Source organism: Ornithorhynchus anatinus, chromosome 7, assembly GCF_004115215.2.
Source record: "Ornithorhynchus anatinus isolate Pmale09 chromosome 7, mOrnAna1.pri.v4, whole genome shotgun sequence".
Lineage (NCBI taxonomy): Eukaryota > Metazoa > Chordata > Mammalia > Monotremata > Ornithorhynchidae > Ornithorhynchus > Ornithorhynchus anatinus.
The window spans coordinates 70,036,846-70,058,033 of record NC_041734.1 but is presented as its reverse complement, the minus strand read 5'-3'; the positions used below and the strand labels follow the sequence as shown (position 1 = coordinate 70,058,033).

The 21,188-nt window shown below is 47.8% G+C and overlaps 2 protein-coding genes across 4 annotated transcripts in view; both read right to left on the bottom strand.

The window, feature by feature from the left end:
• The window catches only part of SLC16A4 (solute carrier family 16 member 4), a 34,361-nt gene extending 32,123 nt beyond the window's left edge, over positions 1–2,238 (bottom strand). Inside the window, exons 1-2 of one of the 3 annotated variants that reach the window (XM_029069012.2) lie at positions 1,951–2,238; positions 1,592–1,715 (exon numbers count right to left, since the gene is read on the bottom strand). In XM_029069012.2, coding sequence (XP_028924845.1) covers positions 1,592–1,678 — 87 coding nt within the window. In that variant the 5' untranslated portion in view covers positions 1,679–1,715; positions 1,951–2,238. The remainder of the gene's footprint in view (positions 1–1,591; positions 1,716–1,950) is intronic. The other 2 variants (XM_029069013.2, XM_029069015.2) reach the window with 2 other exon arrangements.
• Positions 2,239–10,420: 8,182 nt separating this feature from the next.
• On the bottom strand, positions 10,421–19,411 carry LAMTOR5 (late endosomal/lysosomal adaptor, MAPK and MTOR activator 5). The gene is made up of 4 exons (XM_029069016.1): positions 19,320–19,411; positions 14,909–14,970; positions 11,846–11,963; positions 10,421–10,768 (listed from the first exon to the last, which is right to left on the bottom strand). Exons 1-4 carry the CDS (start codon positions 19,352–19,354, stop codon positions 10,708–10,710), a joined length of 276 nt encoding a protein of 91 aa, XP_028924849.1. The 5' UTR covers positions 19,355–19,411; the 3' UTR covers positions 10,421–10,707.
• Positions 19,412–21,188: the final 1,777 nt, after the last annotated feature.

Genomic DNA, 21,188 nt, shown 5'->3' with positions numbered 1-21,188 from the left:
CTAAGCGCTCAGTAAATACTATAGATTGATGACTCCCAAGTCTGTGTCACTAGCCCAAACTCTTACCTCATCTGCTGTTTTACATTTCCTCTGGTCTGCCCGAAACTGCCATATAGATGACCTCCAGCAATGTGGCTAAAACTGATCTCCCCGTTGGGCAAATGGAGCTCAATATGTTTTAAACTGAACTTTTCATCTTCCCCCCATAAATAGTAATAATAATAATTATAGTATTTAAGTGCTTACTATCTGCCAAGCACCGTTCCTGTCCTCCGTTGAACTTTCCCATCCCAGTTGATAGCATCATCCTCCGTATCTCTGAAGGCCACACCCAAGGCGTTATCGTAGGCTCTTCTCTGACTCGCATAATCCATCTGTCTAAGCCACACTGATTTTAATTTCACAATTCAAGGTAAATCACTCCCTAGAAGCAGCATGGCCTAGTGGATAGAGCACAGTCCTGGGAGCCAGTAGAACCTGGGTTCTAATCCCAGCTTCGCCACTTGTCTGCCGTGTGATCTTGGGCAAGCTTCTTCACTTCCTCCGTGCTTCAGTTACCTCATCTCTAAAATGGGGATTGAGACTCCGAGCCCCATGTGGGACAGGGATCGTGTCCAGTCTGATTGCCAGGGACTGTACTGAGTGCTGGGGTCACATAGTAAGCACTGCCATAAAACAGTGACATCAAGTGAATACACCAGTGTCATGGAACTACAGGATCGTTTCACGCATGGTGGCAGAAATGCCAAGGAACTGTAGGGCTGGGAGGTTAGTCCATGCCCCTTCCCCCATACTAGGACTGGAAAACGATTCTTAGCCCATTGTAAATTGGGCTTAAGTTCAGAACAGCTCGGTATAAAAAGGTAGATCTTCCCTGATTGTCGCTATGGGAGCCTGGGACCTGCAGCTTCCTATAGGTGTGAGGAATGTGCCATGAGGTCGCAACTACTGTACTTCATGGGACCCTTTTGGCCTTTCCTAGGCCCAGTCTTGGCCCACAAAGAGCTCTGTCCTGTAGCCCAACCCAAATTAGCAGGGCAGCCAAAAATCATTACGTTTGAACAAAGGGTATGAAGTGCAAATGATCTACAAAGGGATGTAGATCAGACTTGAATTTTGTAACCAGTTTTCCACCCCAGTGGATTGCCAATGTGTGTGTGCTAACTGGCCAAGGTTCAAATGGAACATTAAAAGGGAATGCTTCGGGCTCTCTTGTTTTCAGAAACCTCCTCAGGGGCTGCCCGTCGTACAGCCTCTGTTCTGGTTCTTTTCAAGGGCATGATGATAATTATGATATTTGTTAAGCGCTTACTATGTGCCAAGCGGTGTTCTAAGCACTGGGATAGATACGGGGCAATCGGGTTGGGCACAGTCCCTGTCCCACATGGGGCTCACCGTCTTAATTTCCATGTTACAGACGAGGGACCTGAGGCACAGAGCTGTTAAGTGACTTGCCCAAAGTTACTCAGCAGATAGGGGATGGAGCTGTGATTAGAACCCGTGACCTCCGACTCCCTCGGCGTCCGTGAGCTGCATTTACGGCCTGGGGTTGGGGGGTGGGGGACACGGATTTTGTGTGTCTCTTAGTTACCAGAAAGAAATGCAGGACAACCATCCATCCCCATCCTCCATCAAGTGGTTCCGTGTAAGGACGGAGCTTCCTCTTCTTGCTCTGCATGGCCGTCGGCCCGACTTTTCTCCGAGTTAGGAGAAACCTGTAACAGAGTGCCCGGCGACCCCCAAGTTAGTGCAACAGGCCTCATTCGTCGCTGGGTAGATTTGAAGCAGCGAGGCCCAGTGGAACGAACACGAGCCTGGAAGGCAGAGAACCTTAGCGTCTTCCCTCGCCTCGTATTCAGTCGGGCCTGAACCTCATCCCCCCCCCAAGTCTACCCCTCAGGGACAAAACTAATGGGAAAAATAGAACACAAAACCTCAGGTTCATCTTACCTGCGGCGTGATCTGCAGAGGAAGAAGAAACCTGGAAAAGGGAGTTGAAACCGAAAAGTAAATCTTCCTGCGTCCCGGGCTCGAACTCTCGTTTTCACTCTTTGCTCCGTTCGGGGTGCTGGGAAATCAGCCGCGTGAGTGAACGTCGGTTACGAGAGCCAAAACACAAGGGTGACTGAGCCTCCGCTAAGGCCAGGATCTTTTGGACTTTACTTCCCGAGAGGAGGAGCCAAAGGACCATTGGGTCCACTGTCGATCCCACCTCCTGACCACCGCTCTCCTGAAGTTGTCACTTCGTTTCAGCCTCGCTCATCTACTAGAACCTTGGTGAAAGTGGGAAACAGCCTGATGGACCAATCACACGTGGGGATGGGGGCTGCTACCCTGGACTCCAAATAGTGTGATATCTTTTGTTTCCTGGCATTTTTCCATGGACAGTGTCTGGCTTGTTCTGGCTCCAAACCAGCCACGTGAGAGCACCACACAGCTACAAATGGCAAATTTTTAGCTTGGTTCTTGCTCTTTGGACCAAGCTGTGTTACAGTCCTTCTAGGTGTTTGTCGATGTTTTTTGTTCCAGTGGATTTAAAGCTTCCAGTTGCATTGTTCACTGTTCCTAGAGATCCTGGCAGCCTTAACCGTGAACAATCCCGTGACTGGGGCTTGGGCTCTGCAACTCTCAGCCAAGCTAATAATAATTATTATTAATTGTGGTATTTAAGCACTTATTATGTGTCAGGTACTGTTCTGAGCGCTAGGGATACGGTCTTTGTCCCACCTGGGGATTACAGTCTTAATCCCTATTTTACAGATGAAGTAACTGAGGTACAGAGAAGTTAAGGGACTTGCCCAAAGTCACACAGCTGATATGTGCAGAGCCGGGATTAGAACCCATGACCTCTGACTCCCAAGCCCGGGTTCTTTCCGCTAACCCATGCTGCTTCTCTTAAGCACTTACTATATGTCAGACACTGTTCTAAGTGCTGAGGTAGGTACAGGTTAATTAGGTCGGACACAGTCCCCGTCCTGCATGGGACTCAATCTAAGTAGGCGGAGAATAGGCATCTAATGCCCGTTTTATCATTGAGGAAACTGAGGCACAGAGAAGTTGTGACTTGCCCAAGGACACAAAGCAATTGTAGAGCGCGGATTAGAACCCAGATCCTCTGACTCCTAGGTCAGGGCTCCTTCCACTGGGCCACGCTACTTCTCTATTACAAAGAGAGGTTGATTTGCTGCCATCTGATTAGCATGCTTCTCCTAGGCCCACTGAATGTAAGTTCCCTGTGGGCAGGGGATATGACTTGTGCCTTAGTTGTACTTTCCCATGTGCTTAGCGTGCCTCAACGAATACCTTCCCGGCATCTAATAAAGACACCATTATTATTATTGTTAGTATTATATGCCATATTATTCTGAATCATTTAATACTACGGTATTTAAACACTATGCGTCAAGCACTTTTGTAAATGCTGGAATAGATATAAGTTAATCGGGTCAGACACAGATCCTAGTCAACATGGGGCTCACAGTCTAAATAGGAGGGAGAACAAGTATTTAATCCCCGTTTGACAGATGAGGAAACTGAGTCATTCATTCATTAATAGTATTTATTGAGCGCTTACTATGTGCAGAACACCATTCTAAGCATTTGGAATGTACACATGGGTAACAGAGACAGTCCCTGCCCTTTGACGGGCTTACAGTCAAATCGGGGGAGACGGACAGACAAGAACGATGGCAATCCATAAAATCAAGGGGATGAGCATCTCATTAAAACAATAGCAAATAAATAGAATCAAAGTGACATCTCATTCCCAGAGAAATTAAGTCGGTTTGCCCAAGGTCACACAGTAGGCAACTGGCAGGGGTGGGATTAGAACCCGGGTTCTCTACCAGCCTCATGCTCTTTCCACTAGGTCATACTGCTCCTCTGTAATAGGGCAAGTGATGTGATGAAGGGTGATGTGGTGAAAGGTGTATCTCTAAGTCGATGTGTAGGTTGTCTCAGAGGAGTGACAAAAAGACTAGGTCTGTGTTGTCCTACTTAATAATGTTTAGTATTTAAGTGCTTACTATGTGCAGAACACCGTTCTAAGCGCTGGGGTCGATACAGGGTGACGAGGTTGTCCCGCGTGAGGCTCACAGTTAATCCCCATTTAACAGATGAGGTAACTGAGGCCCAGAGACGTGAAGCGACTTGCCCACGGTCACACGGCTGCCAAATGGCAGAGTCGGGATTCGGACCCACGATCCCTGACTCCCAAGCCTGGGCTCTTTCCACCGAGCCACACGTTATCTCGATGAGAGCCGGGCAAAGAAATGCAGCCCGGCGTTAGAGCACAACCAGATCTACTTGCCGGACACTTCGGCGGTTTTGTTTAATTGGTATCTTAGTGCTGGCCGAGCTGGGAAGCAAGGGAATGTGATTTATTTTGTCAGTGAATACTAAGTGGAGCTTCTCTTGCAACTGCATACAGAAGTGAGGCCAAGCATGGTGGAGGAAGCTGAAATGATTTGCCTGCTAGTTAGGTCGAATGGTTGTAGCGGCCAAATTTCACACTGCCGTTGTATCGTTAACCAAGAGAGATGCTGAAAGCTCCAAGTGATTTCCACCGTCTTCTAACCTAGGCACGATAAAAGCCTACAGTAGAGAAGCAGCATGGCTCAGTGGCGAGACCCCGGGTTTGGGAGTCCGGTCATGGGTTTGAATCCCGGCTCTGCCACTTGGTAGCTGTGTGACTGTGGGCAAGTCACTTCACTTCTCTGGGCCTGTTACCTCATCTGTAAAATGGGGATTAACTGTGAGCCCCACGTGGGACAACCTGATTACCCTGTATCTCCCCCCGCGCTTGGAACAGTGCTCTGCACATAGTAAGCGCTTAAATACCAACATTATTATTATTACTAGTAATTTGACGGGAGAGGTCGACATCCTGGAATGGGATGGTTAAGGAGTGAAAGGATGGCCAGACTGATGAATGTCTTTCCTGGTTTGAAGATTTTTTTTTTTTTTAAGATGGCATTTGTAAAGCACTTATGATCAAGTCAGTGTTCTAAGCACTGGGGTAGAAACAAGCTAATCAGGTGAAACATAGTCCCCGTCCCCCCATGGGGCTCACAGTCCTAACCCCCATTTTACAGCTGAGGGAACTGAGGCCCAGAGAAGCTAAGTGACTTGCCCAAGATCACACAGCAGACAAGTGACAGAGCCAGGACTACAACTTAGGTCCTTCTGAAGAATCTGATTGCTTCTTTGTCCTAGGATCACTGAAGGAGATAATGAGCCTCAGGGCCTTTTTAGCTACCGTAGGGAGTGAGGCCCAAGCAAGAGAAGGGGGGAAGGGAAGTAACCCCACTCACCTGGTGGAGCTGGGAGTTGAACCCAGGTCCCCTGACTCCCAGGCCTATTTACTTTCTACTGGACCGTGCTGCTTTTTCCCTTTTGGACAATTGATGCCTTTATAAGCAGTGATTGGCCCTTTTCCAATTATTTCTCTTGATTAATGTTACAAGAGCAGTGTGAAATTTGGCCACTGTAACCATTCCAGCAATGGCACCTTAACTAGCAGGAAAATCATTTCAGCTTCCTCTGTCAGCTGTGTGACTTTGGGCAAATCACTTGACTTCTCGGTGCCACGGTTACCCCATTACCTAAATGGGGATTGAGACTGGGAGCCTCACGTGGAACAACCTGATTACTCTGTATCTACCCCAGCGCTTAGAACAGTGGTAGGTACATATTAAGCATCTAACAAATACCCCCTAAAAAAAAAATGCTTGGCCTCATTCTGTATGCAGTTGGAAAAGGGCCAATGATGATTGGCATCATTAGAGCTATCGAAGACTAAAATCCTGTGCAAGGAGATTAAAAGGACATCCTAACAGCTACCTGGAGTAAGGCGGGGAGCCAGATTGTGAGTTTGTGTGAAATCTGCCCACAGTTGGATAGTTAGGACATTTGGGTACTCCTGAAATTTACTACTATGGACATTTAAAAAAGGGAGGTAATTTGGAAGAAAAATCTGTGGTATTTATTGAACGCTTATGAATACAGTACAACGGAATTGATAGGTAAGGTCTTGGCTGATCAGGAGTTTACAGATTACAAGGGAAAGCTGACGTTAAAATAACCTCCAGATGGAGAGTGATGAGGCGCAGCGTGGCTTAGTGGAAAGAGCCCGGGCTTGGGAGTCAGAGGTCGTGGTTCTAATCCCGGCTCTGCCACTTGTCAGCTCTGTGCCTTTGGGCAAGTCACTTCACTTCTCTTAGAGAAGCAGCGTGGCGCGGTGGAAAGAGCACGGGCTTTGGAGTCAGGGCTCATGAGTTTGAATCCCAGCTCTGCCACTTGTCAGCTGTGTGACTGTGGGCAAGTCACTTTACTTCTCTGTGCCTCAGTTCCCTCATCTGTAAAAAATGGGGATTAAGACTGTGAGCCCCACGTGGGACAACCTGATTCCCCTGTGTCTACCCCAGCGCTTAGAACAGTGCTCTGCACATAGTAAGCGCTTAACAAATACCAACATTCTCTGTGCCTTAGTTCCCTCGTCTGTAAAATGGGGATTAAGAATGTGCCCCACATGGGACAACCTGATTACCTTGTATTGACCCCAGCGCTTAGAACAGTGCTTGGCTTATAATGATGATGATGTTGGTATTTGTTAAGCGCTTACTATGTGCCAAGCACTGTTATAGTAAGCGCTTAACAAATACCATAATTATTATTATTATTATTATTATGGGGGAAATGGGAGAGTGTGAGGATCAACAAATCAATCATATTTATTGAGTGCTTACTATTCATGTGTTCATAGTTGGGTTTATTGAGCAATACTGTGTGCAAAGCACTGTACTATGTGCTTGGGAGAGTACAATATATCAATAAACTGACACATTCCCTCCCCACGACAAGTTACAGTCTATGTACATGTACACAGGGGCTGTGGGCTTGTGGATGGGGTGAATTTCAAGTGTTTAAAGAGTACCTATCCAAGTGTGTAAGTGATGCAGGGACGGGAGTGAATGGGGGAAATGAGGCAGGCCTCTCGGAGATGTGATTTTGGAAGGACTTTGAAGGTGGGGAGAGTGGTGGTCGGTCAGATATAATAATAATAGTTATTTTTATTGTGGTACTTGTTAAGCACTGCCTAGGTGGCAAGCACCGTTCTAAGCACTAGAGCAGATACAAGTTAATCAGGTTGGACACAGTCTCCGCCTCACATGGGGCTCACAGTCTAAGTACGAGGAAGTAGGATTTAATCCCCAACTTACAGATGCGGTAATTGAGGCACTGAGAAGTTAAGCCTGCCTAAAGTTAAACAGCAGATATGTGGCAGAGCCGGGTTTAGAACCCAGGTCCTTCCTCTGACTCCCAGGCCCGTAATCTTCCCACTAGGCCATGTTGCTTCTTTTGAGGGGCCGAGCCAGAGAGACACGGGCAAGAGGCCGGTGGCAAGATAGATGAAAATGAGGTGAAGCGAGAAGGTTGGCGTTAGAGGGGTAATCTGGGCGGCCTGGGTAATAGTAGGTCAGTGAGGTAAGACGGAAGAGGGAGAGCCGCTGTTCAGACTGAAGAATAAAATGCTGCAGCAAGGAGATTGAACCCAAAAGGCGGCACACCACGTGATGCTAGGGTGACCAGATGTCCGGTTTCAGAGTCGTGGCCCTTTGCCTCAGCTGAACTGGTCCATTCTGGACAGGGCCCTGCCGTTTCTGCCCAGTGGGCAGCAGTGGCTTGCTCCCTTTATTCATCTCCCCTCCCAGCCCCACAGTCCTTATGTACTTATCTGTCATTTATTTATTTATAATAACGTCTGGCTTCCCCTGTAGACTATAAGCTTATTGTGGGAAGGGAATGCATCTGTTTATTGTTACACGGTACTCTCCCAAGTGCTTAGTACAGTGCTTTGCACACCGTTAAACCCTCGATAAGTACAACTGAATGAAAGAATGAATCACCATTCTCTCCATCATTTTCATTCTGTCAATCTCTCCAAACCTTCCACTCCCTCCTGAAACTCCCAGTACCCTCCTCCTCGTAATAAAAAACAGTGGTATTTATTGAGCGCTCACTGTACACAGCACATTGTACTAAGGGCTTGGGAGAGAACAATGCAAAGAGTCGGTAGTCATGTTCCCTGTTCACAGTGAAGTTTACAGTCTAGAAGACAGTGATATTTTTTAAAACACTGTCCGTCTCCAACCACCGTACTGAGTCCTGAGGTAGATTTATTATAATTAAATTTCAGACCCTGTCCCGCATGGGGTCACTGTCCAAGGGGGAGGAAGAACAGGTCTTTCTCCCTCTCTAGACCGTAAACTCCTTTTGGGCAGGGAATGTGTTTACCAACACTGTTGTATCCTCTCAAGCACTTAGTACAGTGCTCTGCACACGCACACGGAAAGTGTTCGGTAAATACCACTGACGTATCGATTTCCGGATGAGGAAACTGAAGCCGAGAGAAATGAATCGACTTGCGCGAGGCCAGGCAGCCGACAGGTGGTGGATTCTGGATTTGAATTCTCCATCCTGTGCTCTTTCCACTCTGCCGGGCTGCTTCTCCCCTCACCTTCTTGATGATCTTGCCAATTACTTGGTTGGTCAAATTGAAACCATCAGGCCTGAACTTCCCAAAGTCTTGCCTTCACCTCCTCACCTCTCTGCTACCCTCTCCTCGACCTTCTCTTTCTTCCCAGCTGTTTCTTGAGGCACACTTCTACCTGCTCTTTCATTCGATCGTAATTATTGAGTGCTTACCGTGTGCAGCGCACTGTACTAAGCACTTGGAAAGTACCCTCTCACACTCATTCTCACTCCAATCTCACACCCCATTCCTGCACCTCTGGCTCTCTGCTCACCCTCTAAAAGGAGTTGATCCCACTCTACATTCCTCCCTTGCTATTTTCTCTCTCTCACTTGTTTCTACCTATTTTCTACCTGTCACTAACAGAAGGCTCTTTCCCTTCTGCCTTCAGCCCTGCTTAAGTCCTCCCCTACCCCCATATTAAAAAAGCGTGGCCAGGTGGAGAGCACAAGGCTGATAGCCAGGTGACCTGAGTTCTAGTCCTGACACTGCTGCTTGCCTTCTGTGACCTTGGGCCAGTCATTTCACTTCTGTGACTCAGTTTCCTCATCTGTAAAATGAGGACAAAATACTCATTCTCCCTCCTAGCCTGAATCCCTTGGGGGATGACAAGGACTGCGTGTGATTGGGTAATCTTGTCTAGTCCAGTGTTTGGTACATGGCAAGTGCTTAATAGATACCATTTATTAATATTACCTTGTTCATGACTCTCCCTCCACTGCCTCACTTATCCTGGAACTCTTCAGTTTTCACACCCCATGATAGCCCCAAATCTGCTAAAATCCTGCGGCATCCATTGAGCTTTTTCTGATTAATTTTCAACCCTCGAGTCATTTCAGCCTAAAAACCATGACTAGCATGTATTTATTGGGAAGGGACTGTCATATCAAACTCTGCAAGCGCTTAGAACAGTGTTCTGCACACAGTAAGTGCTCAGTGAATATTGATTGATCTTCTCTCTCTCTGTATATGTATCAGTCAATCCCCTTATGTTCAAATGAACATTCACTTATTTATCCTGGTTTCACTCTTTATGAATATTTTTGTCTCTCTTCTATTAGTGCATGGGGACGTATCTCGTTAGAAGCAGCGTGGCTCAGGGGAAAGAGCACGGGCTTTGGAGTCAGAGGTCATGAGTTTGAATCCCAGCTCTGCCACTTGTCAGCTGTGTGACTGTGGGCAAGTCACTTGACTTCTCTGGGCCTCAGTTACCTCATCTGTAAAATGGGGATTAAGACTGTGAGCCCCATGTGGGACAACCTGATTCCCCTATGTCTACCCCAGCACTTAGAACAGTGCTCTGCCCATAGTAAGTGCTTAACAAATACCAGCATTATTATTATTGTGTTGTAGCCTCCCAAAAATCCAGTGGGTGTCCACTAAATTGTACATTCCAAGCACTTAGAACAGTGCCCTGCACATAGTAAGCACTCAATAAATACTATTGAACGAATGAAATGCCTATAACTCTTTTTTTTCCTGTCCTCTCCACCCCACTATGTGAAACCCTACTAAACACTCTGTAGGATGTGAGGAAGAAATAGTCCCTGTTCTCAGAGTCCTCACTTAACAACGGGCAAGCAAATGTTTGTCACCTTTACCCTCCAGGCTAATTTTTCTGTAGGAGAACTACCACCTGGCTGGGTTGGGACAAGCCCAGAGGTAGGATTTAATAATAATAATGATGTTAAATGCTTACTATGTGCCAAGCGCTGTTCTGAATGCTGGGGGAGATACAAGGTAACCAGGTTGTCCCACGTGGGGCTCACAGGAAGACGGTGAAGGGGCAGTGACATCATGTTTGGAGCTAAGTTTTCCCTGAAGCACAATGCACCTCTTGAAACGATCCCACACTCGGTAGAAATGAATCGCCCAAAGCCAGCTAGATTTTTTTTTTCCAAATTCAGATTTATTGAACATCCCAAGCATCCAAACGCTTGTCTTTCTGACTGCTTCAAGCCCCTCGCCCACCGACATCTAGTACAACACGATGCCCCCGGATATCCCAAAGCAATCAGCCTTTCAGTAAATGAGGAAGCCACAGATACTGGGTTCCGGGATGGCCCGTGGGCAAGGGCTATTTTTACATTTTTACCAGCTCAACCGACTCAAAGAAGCGACATGGAAAGCTCGGACTGGATCCCCAGATGCGGTTGGGGCGGGAGCTTGAGAAGTCAAGATGCCATTTTGTGCACAGCCATCGTGATGCCGTCATGCTTCTGGATCATGATGTTCCTGCGAGGCAAAGCAGAAGAGGTAGAAGGATGCTTTACCCAGGTAGTGCCAGCCGCTTTAAGATTTGAAGATAAGGGCTAAGACGGGCCTCCAAACACTGTCCCCTACACTGTAGTTTTCCCTGATTTTCCTTGGGGAGAAATAGCTGGAATCCCCTTTTGAGGAAGCTTAAACAAACCGAGGTACAAGAGAACAGCTCTGGCAGGTACTGTTAAGGAGCAATCTCTTTTTAGTTTTAAATCTGCCCCTGTCCCTCACTGTGGTAGTCAGTGCCCGAGGAGTGCCTTGGATTCATCCTCTTCCCACCAGACCGATTCGCCCGTCCAACAGTGCTACGCAGTCAGGATGCTTTAAACTACTTCGTGGTGTTTTTCGCATCTTTACAGCCGCCCCAGAGGAAGGCTCATTTTACAGAGGTGGAAACGGGTTCAGAGATGAAGGTCCAGATGCATGAAATGTAGACCCGTGAACTCTTGTGGTCCGAAGCTGAGCTTACAGTAGTCCTGAGACCAGATACTCTCTACACTGAAAGGTGGGCAATTATTTTCTGCAGTCACAATATTTATGAAGTGCTAACTGCATACAGGACATGGTACTAAGTACTGGGAAATAATATACAGATGGGAATTAGCGGCAAGGAGACTTTAGCCACAGGGATATCCTGGCTGCAGCCTAAAGGGGAGAAACCGCCACCCGATTCCACGCTACCGTGTTCAGGTACTAACAGGAGGCGGTGGACTAAGTCAGGGGAGGGGACCCTACCACCTTTAAGGACTAGTTGCCCCTCTTCTCCCTCTGACATAATTCTTCCTGGTTCACCACCACTCTAGAAGAATCTGTGCAAGTTAGAGGTGTAATACCGTGCTAGGCTATGCCCCAGTGTCGAATGATGATGAGGTATAGTCTCATTTCCTGAATATGCAGTTGAGCTAGAATGAACCAGAGTTCTTGAGGGGGAAGGAAAGACCAGGCTCACAAATGAGAACTACAAGGCAGCCATGCCAGTTGACCCATTAGCCCTGGGAGTTTCCAGCCCAAAGGAATGAGGGATTTTAAGGCTGGACGACACATACTCACCCACTGTCGGATTCTAGACACACCACCGGGATATCAGTGGGGTCAGTGGTTAGTTTGGCCGCTTGTTGAGCTAGGACAGATATGACCCCGGCATGTTCATCTGACAGCGTTCCACAACCTGAAAGACCCGTAAAAACTTCATCAGTCACAAATACCGGAGTAGCCACTGGCATACTGCACTACATTTCAATCAGCTTCTGTAGATGATAGAAAACAAAGATGGCCAATGAATCCTGTGATAAATTTGAAAGCTCTGCCCTAAACTTGCATGGTCTAGTATGCAAATAGAACATCTTATTAATAAGTGTCAAATTAGATTCCAACCCCACAGATGAAATTTGAGCTCTGTTCTGTACCAAATCTGCTCTCTAGAGGCGAGAGCTGTAAACCAAGCAAAGCCAAAGTACTAAAAGATTCAGAAGTTCACGGCAATTCAAAAAGCATCTGGAAAAAGAGGTAGGAAAAAATATCAAACCAGTTAAGAGCTTTGATGCAGCTGTCGATAAATTCAGTTCTCTTTGGTGTCGTGGGAGGATGCTATATTTTTTAAGGCATTTGCTAAGCACTCGCTATGTGAGTAAATCATGTCTTACGTGGGCCAACGGTCTTAATCCCTATTTTCAGATGAGGTAACAGACACAGAGAAGTTAAGGCACTTGCCTAACCCCACCCTCTGAGAACTCAACATTCCAAGGGATGGGAACTAATGAGAAAAATAAGACTAAATCCCCGAAACTTGATGTCTCCTACCTGTAAATTATTTATCTGTCCATCTCCCCGGCTAGATTGTAAACTCCATTTTTTTTAATGGTATGGGGTAAGCAAATTACTGTGTGTCAGCCACCGTATTAAGTCCTGGGGTAGATACAAGCTAATCAGGTTGGACACAGTCCATGTCCTATATGGACAATTTAATCCCCGTTTTATAGATAAGGTAACTGAAGCACAGGGAAGTGACTTGCCCAAAGTCACACAGCAAAAAGTGGTAGAGCTGGGATGAAAACCCAGGTGCTCCGACTCCCAGGCTTCTTCCACTAGGCCTCGCAGCTTCCCAAGTCTATCTGGGTGTAAGGTGAGGCTTAAATGTCCACTGAAAGAGTAACACTCCTTTCTACCGGGTACATCTGTGACGATAAGTTTCCTGTAGTCCTGATGAGTTTGCCATTTGCGGGGCCTGCACCTATTTTCAACCCTGCCTTTTGATATTGCGATCCCCAGAACTGAAGGACAGCAATCTCTCTCCTGATCGCTTTGTTGGCTTCTAAAGTTCCCCAACAGTCCAATGATACGTTATTGTTTCGGACTGCTTTTCCCCCAGTTTCTGCAAGAGTAGTGGGGAACTCTTCCAATCCCGACTAAGTCATCCTGAGTACTCTGCTCAAAGAGAGCACAGGAAGTCTATCAAACAATGATATTTACGGAGCGCTTACTATGTGCAGAGCAGTGTACTAAGTGCTTGAGAGTACAATATAACAAAATTGGTAGACACAGTCCCTGCCCACAAGAAGGCCATGGAACTCCCAAACCTAATGTGTTCCGGGACCACAGACTACTGCCCTTCTCCCTACTAGCTGATTCCGTTTTCTACTACTTTGTCTATACCTGCATTGTTGGCTATTCATCCCCTGAACAGAATTTGGTGATAGAATTAAGTTCTGTGTTGTCAATTAAAATCCTTGCCCTGGAAAACATTGAATGTTTTTTCCTAAACCCAGTCATCTGTGCCTTGAAGCCTACCCTGGTGGGGAGAAGGGATGTCTTCAATAAGATGGTGCCGGTTGGGGGGAGGAAGAGAGCGAACGAGAGACTGTTTGCGCACTCTCCCCCTCCACCCTGTGCAAGTGCAGACGTTTCTCGGTAGGAATGAGCGATTCCCTTCATTAATTCTCTAGGCTCAACCCTGAAGGGTCTATCAATAAATCTGTGTTTTTATTAAAGCTTCGTTTCAGTCTGGGTATCATGGCTCAGCTGCGGACTCCCGACACAAGCAGTCATGGACATCTTGTTTTGAAATCCGTCTCCAGTTTGGCACAGGGGACGGCCTACTAATTGGGTCTGAAACCCAGCCGGGGTAATAGACACGTCACTGAGCAGATTATGGGGATTTGTCGATGCTAAACTGCCTGTGCTCTACAGTCCGGTGAGATCGGTCCTACTCAGGGATGCAGGCTGCAAAACGCTTTCTTGATGGCATAGAACAAGTTACTAGAAGTCAAGTTAAGGATACTAGATGGTTCATCCCTAACACTATGATAGATGTCTGGAAAGGCGATCAATCGGTAGTATTTATTGAGTGCCTGCGTGGAAGCAGTGTGTCCTGGTGGAAAGAACACGGGCCTGGGCCTGCCACTTGGGTCTGCTGTGTGACCTTGGGCAAGTCACTTAGCTTCACTGTACCTCAGTCCCCTCATCTGCAAAATGGGGATTCCCCCTTCTACGTAGCCTGTGAGCCCCGTACGGGAACTGATCAACTTGAATCTACTCCAGCACTTAGTACGGTATTTGACACATAAGAGGCACTTGACCCCAGTTATTATTACAGTGGGCCGAGCACTGTACTTTATGTCTGGGAGAGTACAGGGCAACCCCCACGCTGTTCCTTCAAGCCTGGATGGACCACTGGGCTGACCCAGTAACACTGCCAGCTCCTTAGACCAGACCACACAATGCATAGCCTAATCACAGGCTCAGACACTTAAGCCAAGTTTCTTTCCACAAGTAACTTTCCATCAGTCCTGGCCTCCAATCTAGAGTTGGACATTCACTCAGTCATTCACCCATTCAATCGTATTTACTGTGCGCTGACTGGGTGCAGAGCACTGTTCTGAGCACTTGTGAGAGTTCAGTATAACAATAGACACAATCCCTGCCCACAACAAGCTTTCAGTCCTCCCTCGACTAGGAGATCGCCAGTGTGACGGCACGTACCCAACAGAGAAGAGGCAGAAATAAAAGACCGCTACAACAGCAGCAAATCAAATTGCTGCATCAAATGCCATCACTTTGCAAGTTCAGAACACTCAGGTTTGACCAAGCAAGATATATTCTAAATGCTTTACTTACAGCCCAGATTTAGCCCCTGGGAGTCTGTGCACAAGACTCCAACAATTGAGGGATTCTTCATCCTATTATAGATAAAATAATAAGAGGCCAAAAATGAGATTAGCATGGAAAGAACAACTTGAGAAGTAAAAGAGGCTGAAATCAGGGTTCTGAAACCCCTTCATGGGTTTTCTCCCGTGAGCTCATGCTTTAGAGTCCTCCATAGGCCTGGATTTATTGAGCACACAGTAAGCGCTCAATAAGTATGACTGAATGAACGAATTTGGCTCCTGAGGGCCAGGAAGTGGACAAATAACCCAGGTTTGGACCCAAGCGAGTGGCCCACATCCCTTTTAGTTGAACTTTAATAGCCCCAACTCTTGGCTGCTCGGTTGGGTGGATAGTGATATCCTTGTAGAGCCTCAGCTGCCAGCCACCCAGCAGACTGCAATTCCCATGGTGCTGCCTTGCTGGGAGCCTTCTGGGCACGTTCAAGGACACCGCTGCCCGTGGACAAAGTTGGCAAAGGAGAGTCAGGTTAGGCCAGTGCTGGCCTCAACTTTCCCGGCTTAGCAAAGTGTGGGCAAGCCAGGAGAGTGGCAGTCTGGGATACCACGGAGGCACGTGGCGTTACACCGCCGTTTTTGTGCTACCCTGGGGCACCCCTCAACTAGCCACCAGCTCCAGATGTATTCTGGCACCACGGAACTCGGAGAAAGGCAACATCGGGGATTGAGCCTGTGAGCCCCAAATGGGAAAAGGGACTGTGTCCAATCCGATTTACTTGTATCCACCCCAGTGCTTAGTATGGTTCCTGGCAAATAAATGGATAGGGAATGCCACTTTATTGTTGTACTGTACTTTCCCAAGCGCTTAGTACAATGCTCTGCACAGTAAGTGCTTAATAAATACGACCGAATGAATAAAAACGCTTAACAAATACCATAATTATTATTACTTTTAAAAGCAGACTGACGAATGTCCGGTCTTTTTGGAAATCGGGCAGGGGTGAGACTAGCTGGAAATGGAGGGCTGGACACCTTCAGGCTTGGTGCAAGAATTTCAGCCCATCTTGTCTCTTCCTAGTACATTTACCTACTATACATCAAAGATGAGTTCCTGTTTTGTTGTGCAGGAGTTGTGGGGAGGGGAGGGTGTTGGGGTGTGATTTCATGCATCCGTCCCAGTTTGCAGCCAAGGGGTGTTTTTAATGGTACTTGTTAAGCGCTTAGTTGACCATTTTTCTCTCCTGGGATTGATAATCCATAATAAAGGAACTAGTAGCCAAGAAAGGCAGACTCGCTATGAAGAGCCTGGGAAAAAGTCATGAAAAGTGATGATTTAATAACTGCCACAAAAATACCTATCAATTCTGTGGTGTTTCCAGTGTCACTGTACAGGTCCGAAAGCTGGACAGTGAAAAAACAGGATAGAAAGAACATCGATTCTTTTGAAATGTGGTGTTGGAGAAGGCTTCTGTGATACCATGGACTGCCCGAAAAACAAATAAATGGATTTTGGAGCAGATTAAACCAAAGTGGTTTTTGGAAGGCCAAATAACTCAATTTAGATTAGCATATTTTGGATCATAATCAGGAGGACTAATTCCCTGGAGAAGACACTAATGCTAGGAAAAATCCAGGGAAAACGAGGAAGAGGCACAGCAGAAGCTAGATGGACAGAGACCACAAAAACGATAACGGAAGAACCCTTAGAAAGGCTGTGGATTATAGCAGAGGACAGGATGTGCTAGGGAAGGTATATCCTTGGAGTCATTAAGAATTGATGGCACTTAATAATAACGATGTGCCAAGCACTGTTTTAAGTGCTGAGGTAGATATAATTCAATCAGTTGGGACACAAAGTGGGAGGGAGAAAAGATAAAATGATAATATTAGTAATGGTATTTGTTAAGCAACAATAATGATATTTGTTAATAATGATAATAATTGTGGCATTTGTTAAGCATTACGCTATGCCAGGCATTGCACTAAGCACCAGCGTGGATACAAGCAAATCGGATGGGACACAGTCCCTCGTCCCACGTGAGACTCACAGTCTCAATTCCCATTTGACAGATGAGGGAACTGAGGCCCAGAGAAGTGAAGTGCCTAGCCAAAGGTCACACAGCAGACAAGGGGCGGAGCCGGGATTAGAACCCATGACCTCTTCATCCGAGGCCCCGGGCTCCATTCAATCTCGGCTCCGCCCCTTGTCTGCTGTGTGACCTTGGGCAAGTCCCTTAACTTCTCTGTGCCTCAGTGACCTCATCTGTAAAAATGGGAGTTAAGACCGTGAGCCCCACATGCGACAACCTGATTACCTTGTATCTACCCCAGCGCTTAGTACAGTTCTTGGCACATAGAAAGCGCTTAACAAATACCATCATTATTATTCACTCAATCGTATTTATTAAGCGCTCACTGTGTGCAGAGCACTATACTATGTGCTTGGAAAGTACAATTCAGCAACAAAGAGGGACAACCCCTGCCCCCAACGGGCTTGCAGTCTAGAATGGGGGAGGCAGGCATCAGAAGCATCGATAGAAATAAATAAAATTATAGATCTATACTCATCAAAACAAGTAAACAGGCATTAATACAAATAAATAGAATTATAGATATGTACATATATACAAGAAGCCACGTGGCTTAGTAGCAAGAGCCTGGGCTTGGGAGCCAGAGGTCATGGGCTCTAATCCCGACTCTGCCACTTGTTTGCTGTGTGACCATGGGCAAGTCACTTCACTTCTCTGTGCCTCAGTTACCTCATCTGTAAAATTCATTCAGTCATATATATTGAGCGCTTACTGTATGCACAGCACTGTACTAAGCGATGGGGAGAGTACAATTCAGGAATAAGGAGAGACAATCCCTGCCCACAACGGGCTCACAGTCTAGAAGGGGGGGAGACAGACATCAGAGCAAGTCAATAGGCATCAGTAGCATCAATATAAATATAAGAATTCAACTGTATTTACTGAGCTCTTGTTGTGGGCAGAGCACTGTACCAAGCGCTTGACAAGGACAATTCTGCAACAAAGAGAAACAATCCCCGCCCACAACGGGCTCACAGTCTAGAATGGGGAGGCAGACAGCAAAGCAAGTCCACAGGCATCAGTAGCATGGATAGAAATAAATGGAATTGGAGATAAATCCACTAGGCCCTGCTGCTTCTGAGGTCTCGAATCCCTAGGCAGCGTCCTCTACTTGGGCGGTTGAGGGAAGATGCTTTCCCCTTTGGTCGCCTCCAGGCCCGTGGCCCCCGGGCATCAGATAATAATAATAATAATGATGGTATTTGTTAAGGGCTATGTGCAAAGCACTGTTCTAAGTGCTGGAGGGGAGGGCATACAAGGAGATCACGTATTCCCTTGTGGGGCTCACAGTCTTCATCCCCATTTTCCAGCTGAGGTCACTGAAGCCCAGAGAAGTGAAGTGACTTGCCCACAGTCACACAGCTGCCAAGGGGCAGAGTCGGGATTCGAACCCATGACCTCTGACTCCTAAACCCGTGCTCTTTCCAGAGCCACGCTGCTTCTGTAAAAATAATGGTACTTAAGCGCTTACATTTTGCAAAGCGCTGGGGTGGGGGGTGGGTACAAGGTGATCAGGTTGTCCCCCATGGGGCTGACAGTCTTCATCCCCATTTTCCAGATGAGGAATCTGAGGCCCAGAGAAGTGACTTGACTTGCCCACAGTCACACAACTGCCAAGGGGCAGAGTCGGCATTCGAACCCATGACCTCTGACTCCCACGCCGGGGCTCTTGCCACTGAGCCACGCTGCTTCTCCAAAAATAGTGGTACTTAAGCGCTTACATTTTGCAAAGCGCCGGGGGGAGGAGGAAGGATACAAGGTGATCAAGTTGTCCCCCATGGGGCTGACAGTCTTCCTCCCCATTTTCCAGATGAGATCACCGAGGCCCAGAAGAAGCGAGGTGACTGGCCCACAGTCACAGAGCCAAGAGGCGGGGTAGGGATTCGAACCCACGACCTCTGCCTCCCAAGCCGGGGCTCTGGCCACTGAGCCACACAGTTCGAATCCCGGCTCTGCCCCTTGCCAGCTGGGAGACTGCGGGCAAGCCCCTTCACTTCTCTGGGCCTCAGTTCCCTCATCTGGAAAATGGGGATGAAGGCGGTGAGCCTCACGTGGGACAAGCTGATGACCCTGTCTCTTCCCCCAGCGCTTGGAACAGTGCTCTGCACAGAGTAAGCGCTTAACAAATACCAACATTATTACAACTGTCTTCGCAGAGGGCGGGCGGGCTGCTTCCGCTTCCTCCTCCTCCTCCTCCTCCTGTGTCTGCCCCCGCTCCCCACACCATCCCCTCAGACAAGACAGGACCGGCCCGGCCCGGCCCAGGACGCGCCGTCCTCGCGCCCTCCTCGCGCCCTCCTCGCGCCCTCCTCGCGCCCTCCTCGCGCCACCCACGTGTCCTCCAGGTGCTGCTCCAGCGCCGCCTCCATGGCTCCGGCCCGCGCGCCCCCTTCGGCCTCACCTCACCCGCCCCGCCCGCGCCCCCGCTCCACTCTCACGTGACACCTCCCCCCCCCTCCCCGCCCGCGCCGCCGCTCCACTCTCACGTGACACCTCCCTCCTTCCCCGCCCGCGCCCCCGCTCCACTCTCACGTGACCGAGGCGCTCCCCCCCTCCCGTGGGTCGGCGCCGGCGGCCGCGAAGGGACAAAAGCCTCCAAAGTCGCCGGTCTTTCCGGCCATCCCCCAGAGAGGCCGCTGACGTCACTCGGCGAGGCCCGGGCCGCCTCTTTGGCCACTTCCTCCTCTGCTCTATTTTATTTACGCCTCGTAGCCCTCCCCCGTCTAACCTTTATTAATAATAATAATAATAATGTTGGTATTTGTTAAGCGCTTACTATGTGCAAAGCACTGTTCTAAGCGCTGGGGGAGACCAGGTGATCAGCGTGGCTCAGTGGAAAGAGCCTGGGCTTGGGAGTCAGAGGTCATTCAATTCATTCATTCATTCAATAGTATTAATTGAGCGCTTACTATGTGCAGAGCACTGTACTAAGCGCTTGGGATGAACAAGTGGGCAACAGATAGAGACGGTCCCTGCCGTTTGACGGGCTTACGGTCTAATCGGGGGAGACGGACAGACAAGAACAATGGCAGTAAACAGCGTCAAGGGGAAGAACATCTCGTAAAAACAATGGCAACTAAATAGGTCATGGATTCGAATCCCGGCTCTGCCACTGTGGGCAAGTCACTTCCCTTCTCTGTGCCTCAGTGACCTCATCTGTCAAATGAGGATTAACTGTGAGCCTCCCGTGGGACAACCTGATTCCCCTGTATCTCCCCCAGCTTTTAGAACAGTGCTCTGCACATAGTAAGCACTTAACAAATACCAACATTATTATTGTACCACGTGGGGCTCATAGTTTTAATCCCCATTTTACCGATGAGGTCACTGAGGCCTAGAGAAGTGAAGTGACTTGCCCACAGTCACACAGCTGGCAAGCGGTGGAGCTGGGATTAGAACCCATGACCTCTGACTCCCAAGCTCGGGCTCTTTCCACTGAGCCACAATGCTTTTCATTAATAATAATAATGGTATTTGCCAGTGTAACCGTTAATAATGGTATTTGTTAAGCGCTTACTATGTGCAGAGCACCATCCTAAGCGCTGGGGGGATAGAAGGTGATCAGGTTGTCCCACGTGGGGCTCACAGTCTTCATCCCCATTTTACAGATGAGGGAATTGAGGCCCGGAGAATAATAATAATACTATTGGTATTTGTTAAGTGCTTACTATGTGCAGAGTACTGTTCATTCAATAGTATTTATAGAGTGCTTACTATGTGCAGAGCACTGTACTAAGCGCTTGGAATGGACAATTGGGCAACAGATAGAGACAATCCCTGCCCAATGATGGGCTCGCAGTCTAATCGGGGGAGACAGACAAAAACAAGAAAACTTAATCACGATAAATAGAATCAAGAACAGCGCTTACTGTTCTAAGCACTGAGGTAGATTCAGGGTAATCAGGTTGTCCCACGTGAGGCTCACAGTCTTCATCCCCCTTTTACAGATGAGGTAACTGAGGCACAGAGAAGATAAGCGACTTGCCTGCTGTCACACAGCTGACAAGCGCTTGGTACAGTGTTCTGCACACAGTAAGCACTCAATTGGATTGATTGACTGAAAACAGTAAGCCTTTCAAGCATTCCTTGGGGCGGCCCAGCAAAAGACAGTGTCTTGGTGATCATGGTGAGGTTGGGAATGTGGTTGACTCCTCTCTGCCAAAGAGGAGAACTAAGAGAAATCATAATTGTTGTGTTGATTTT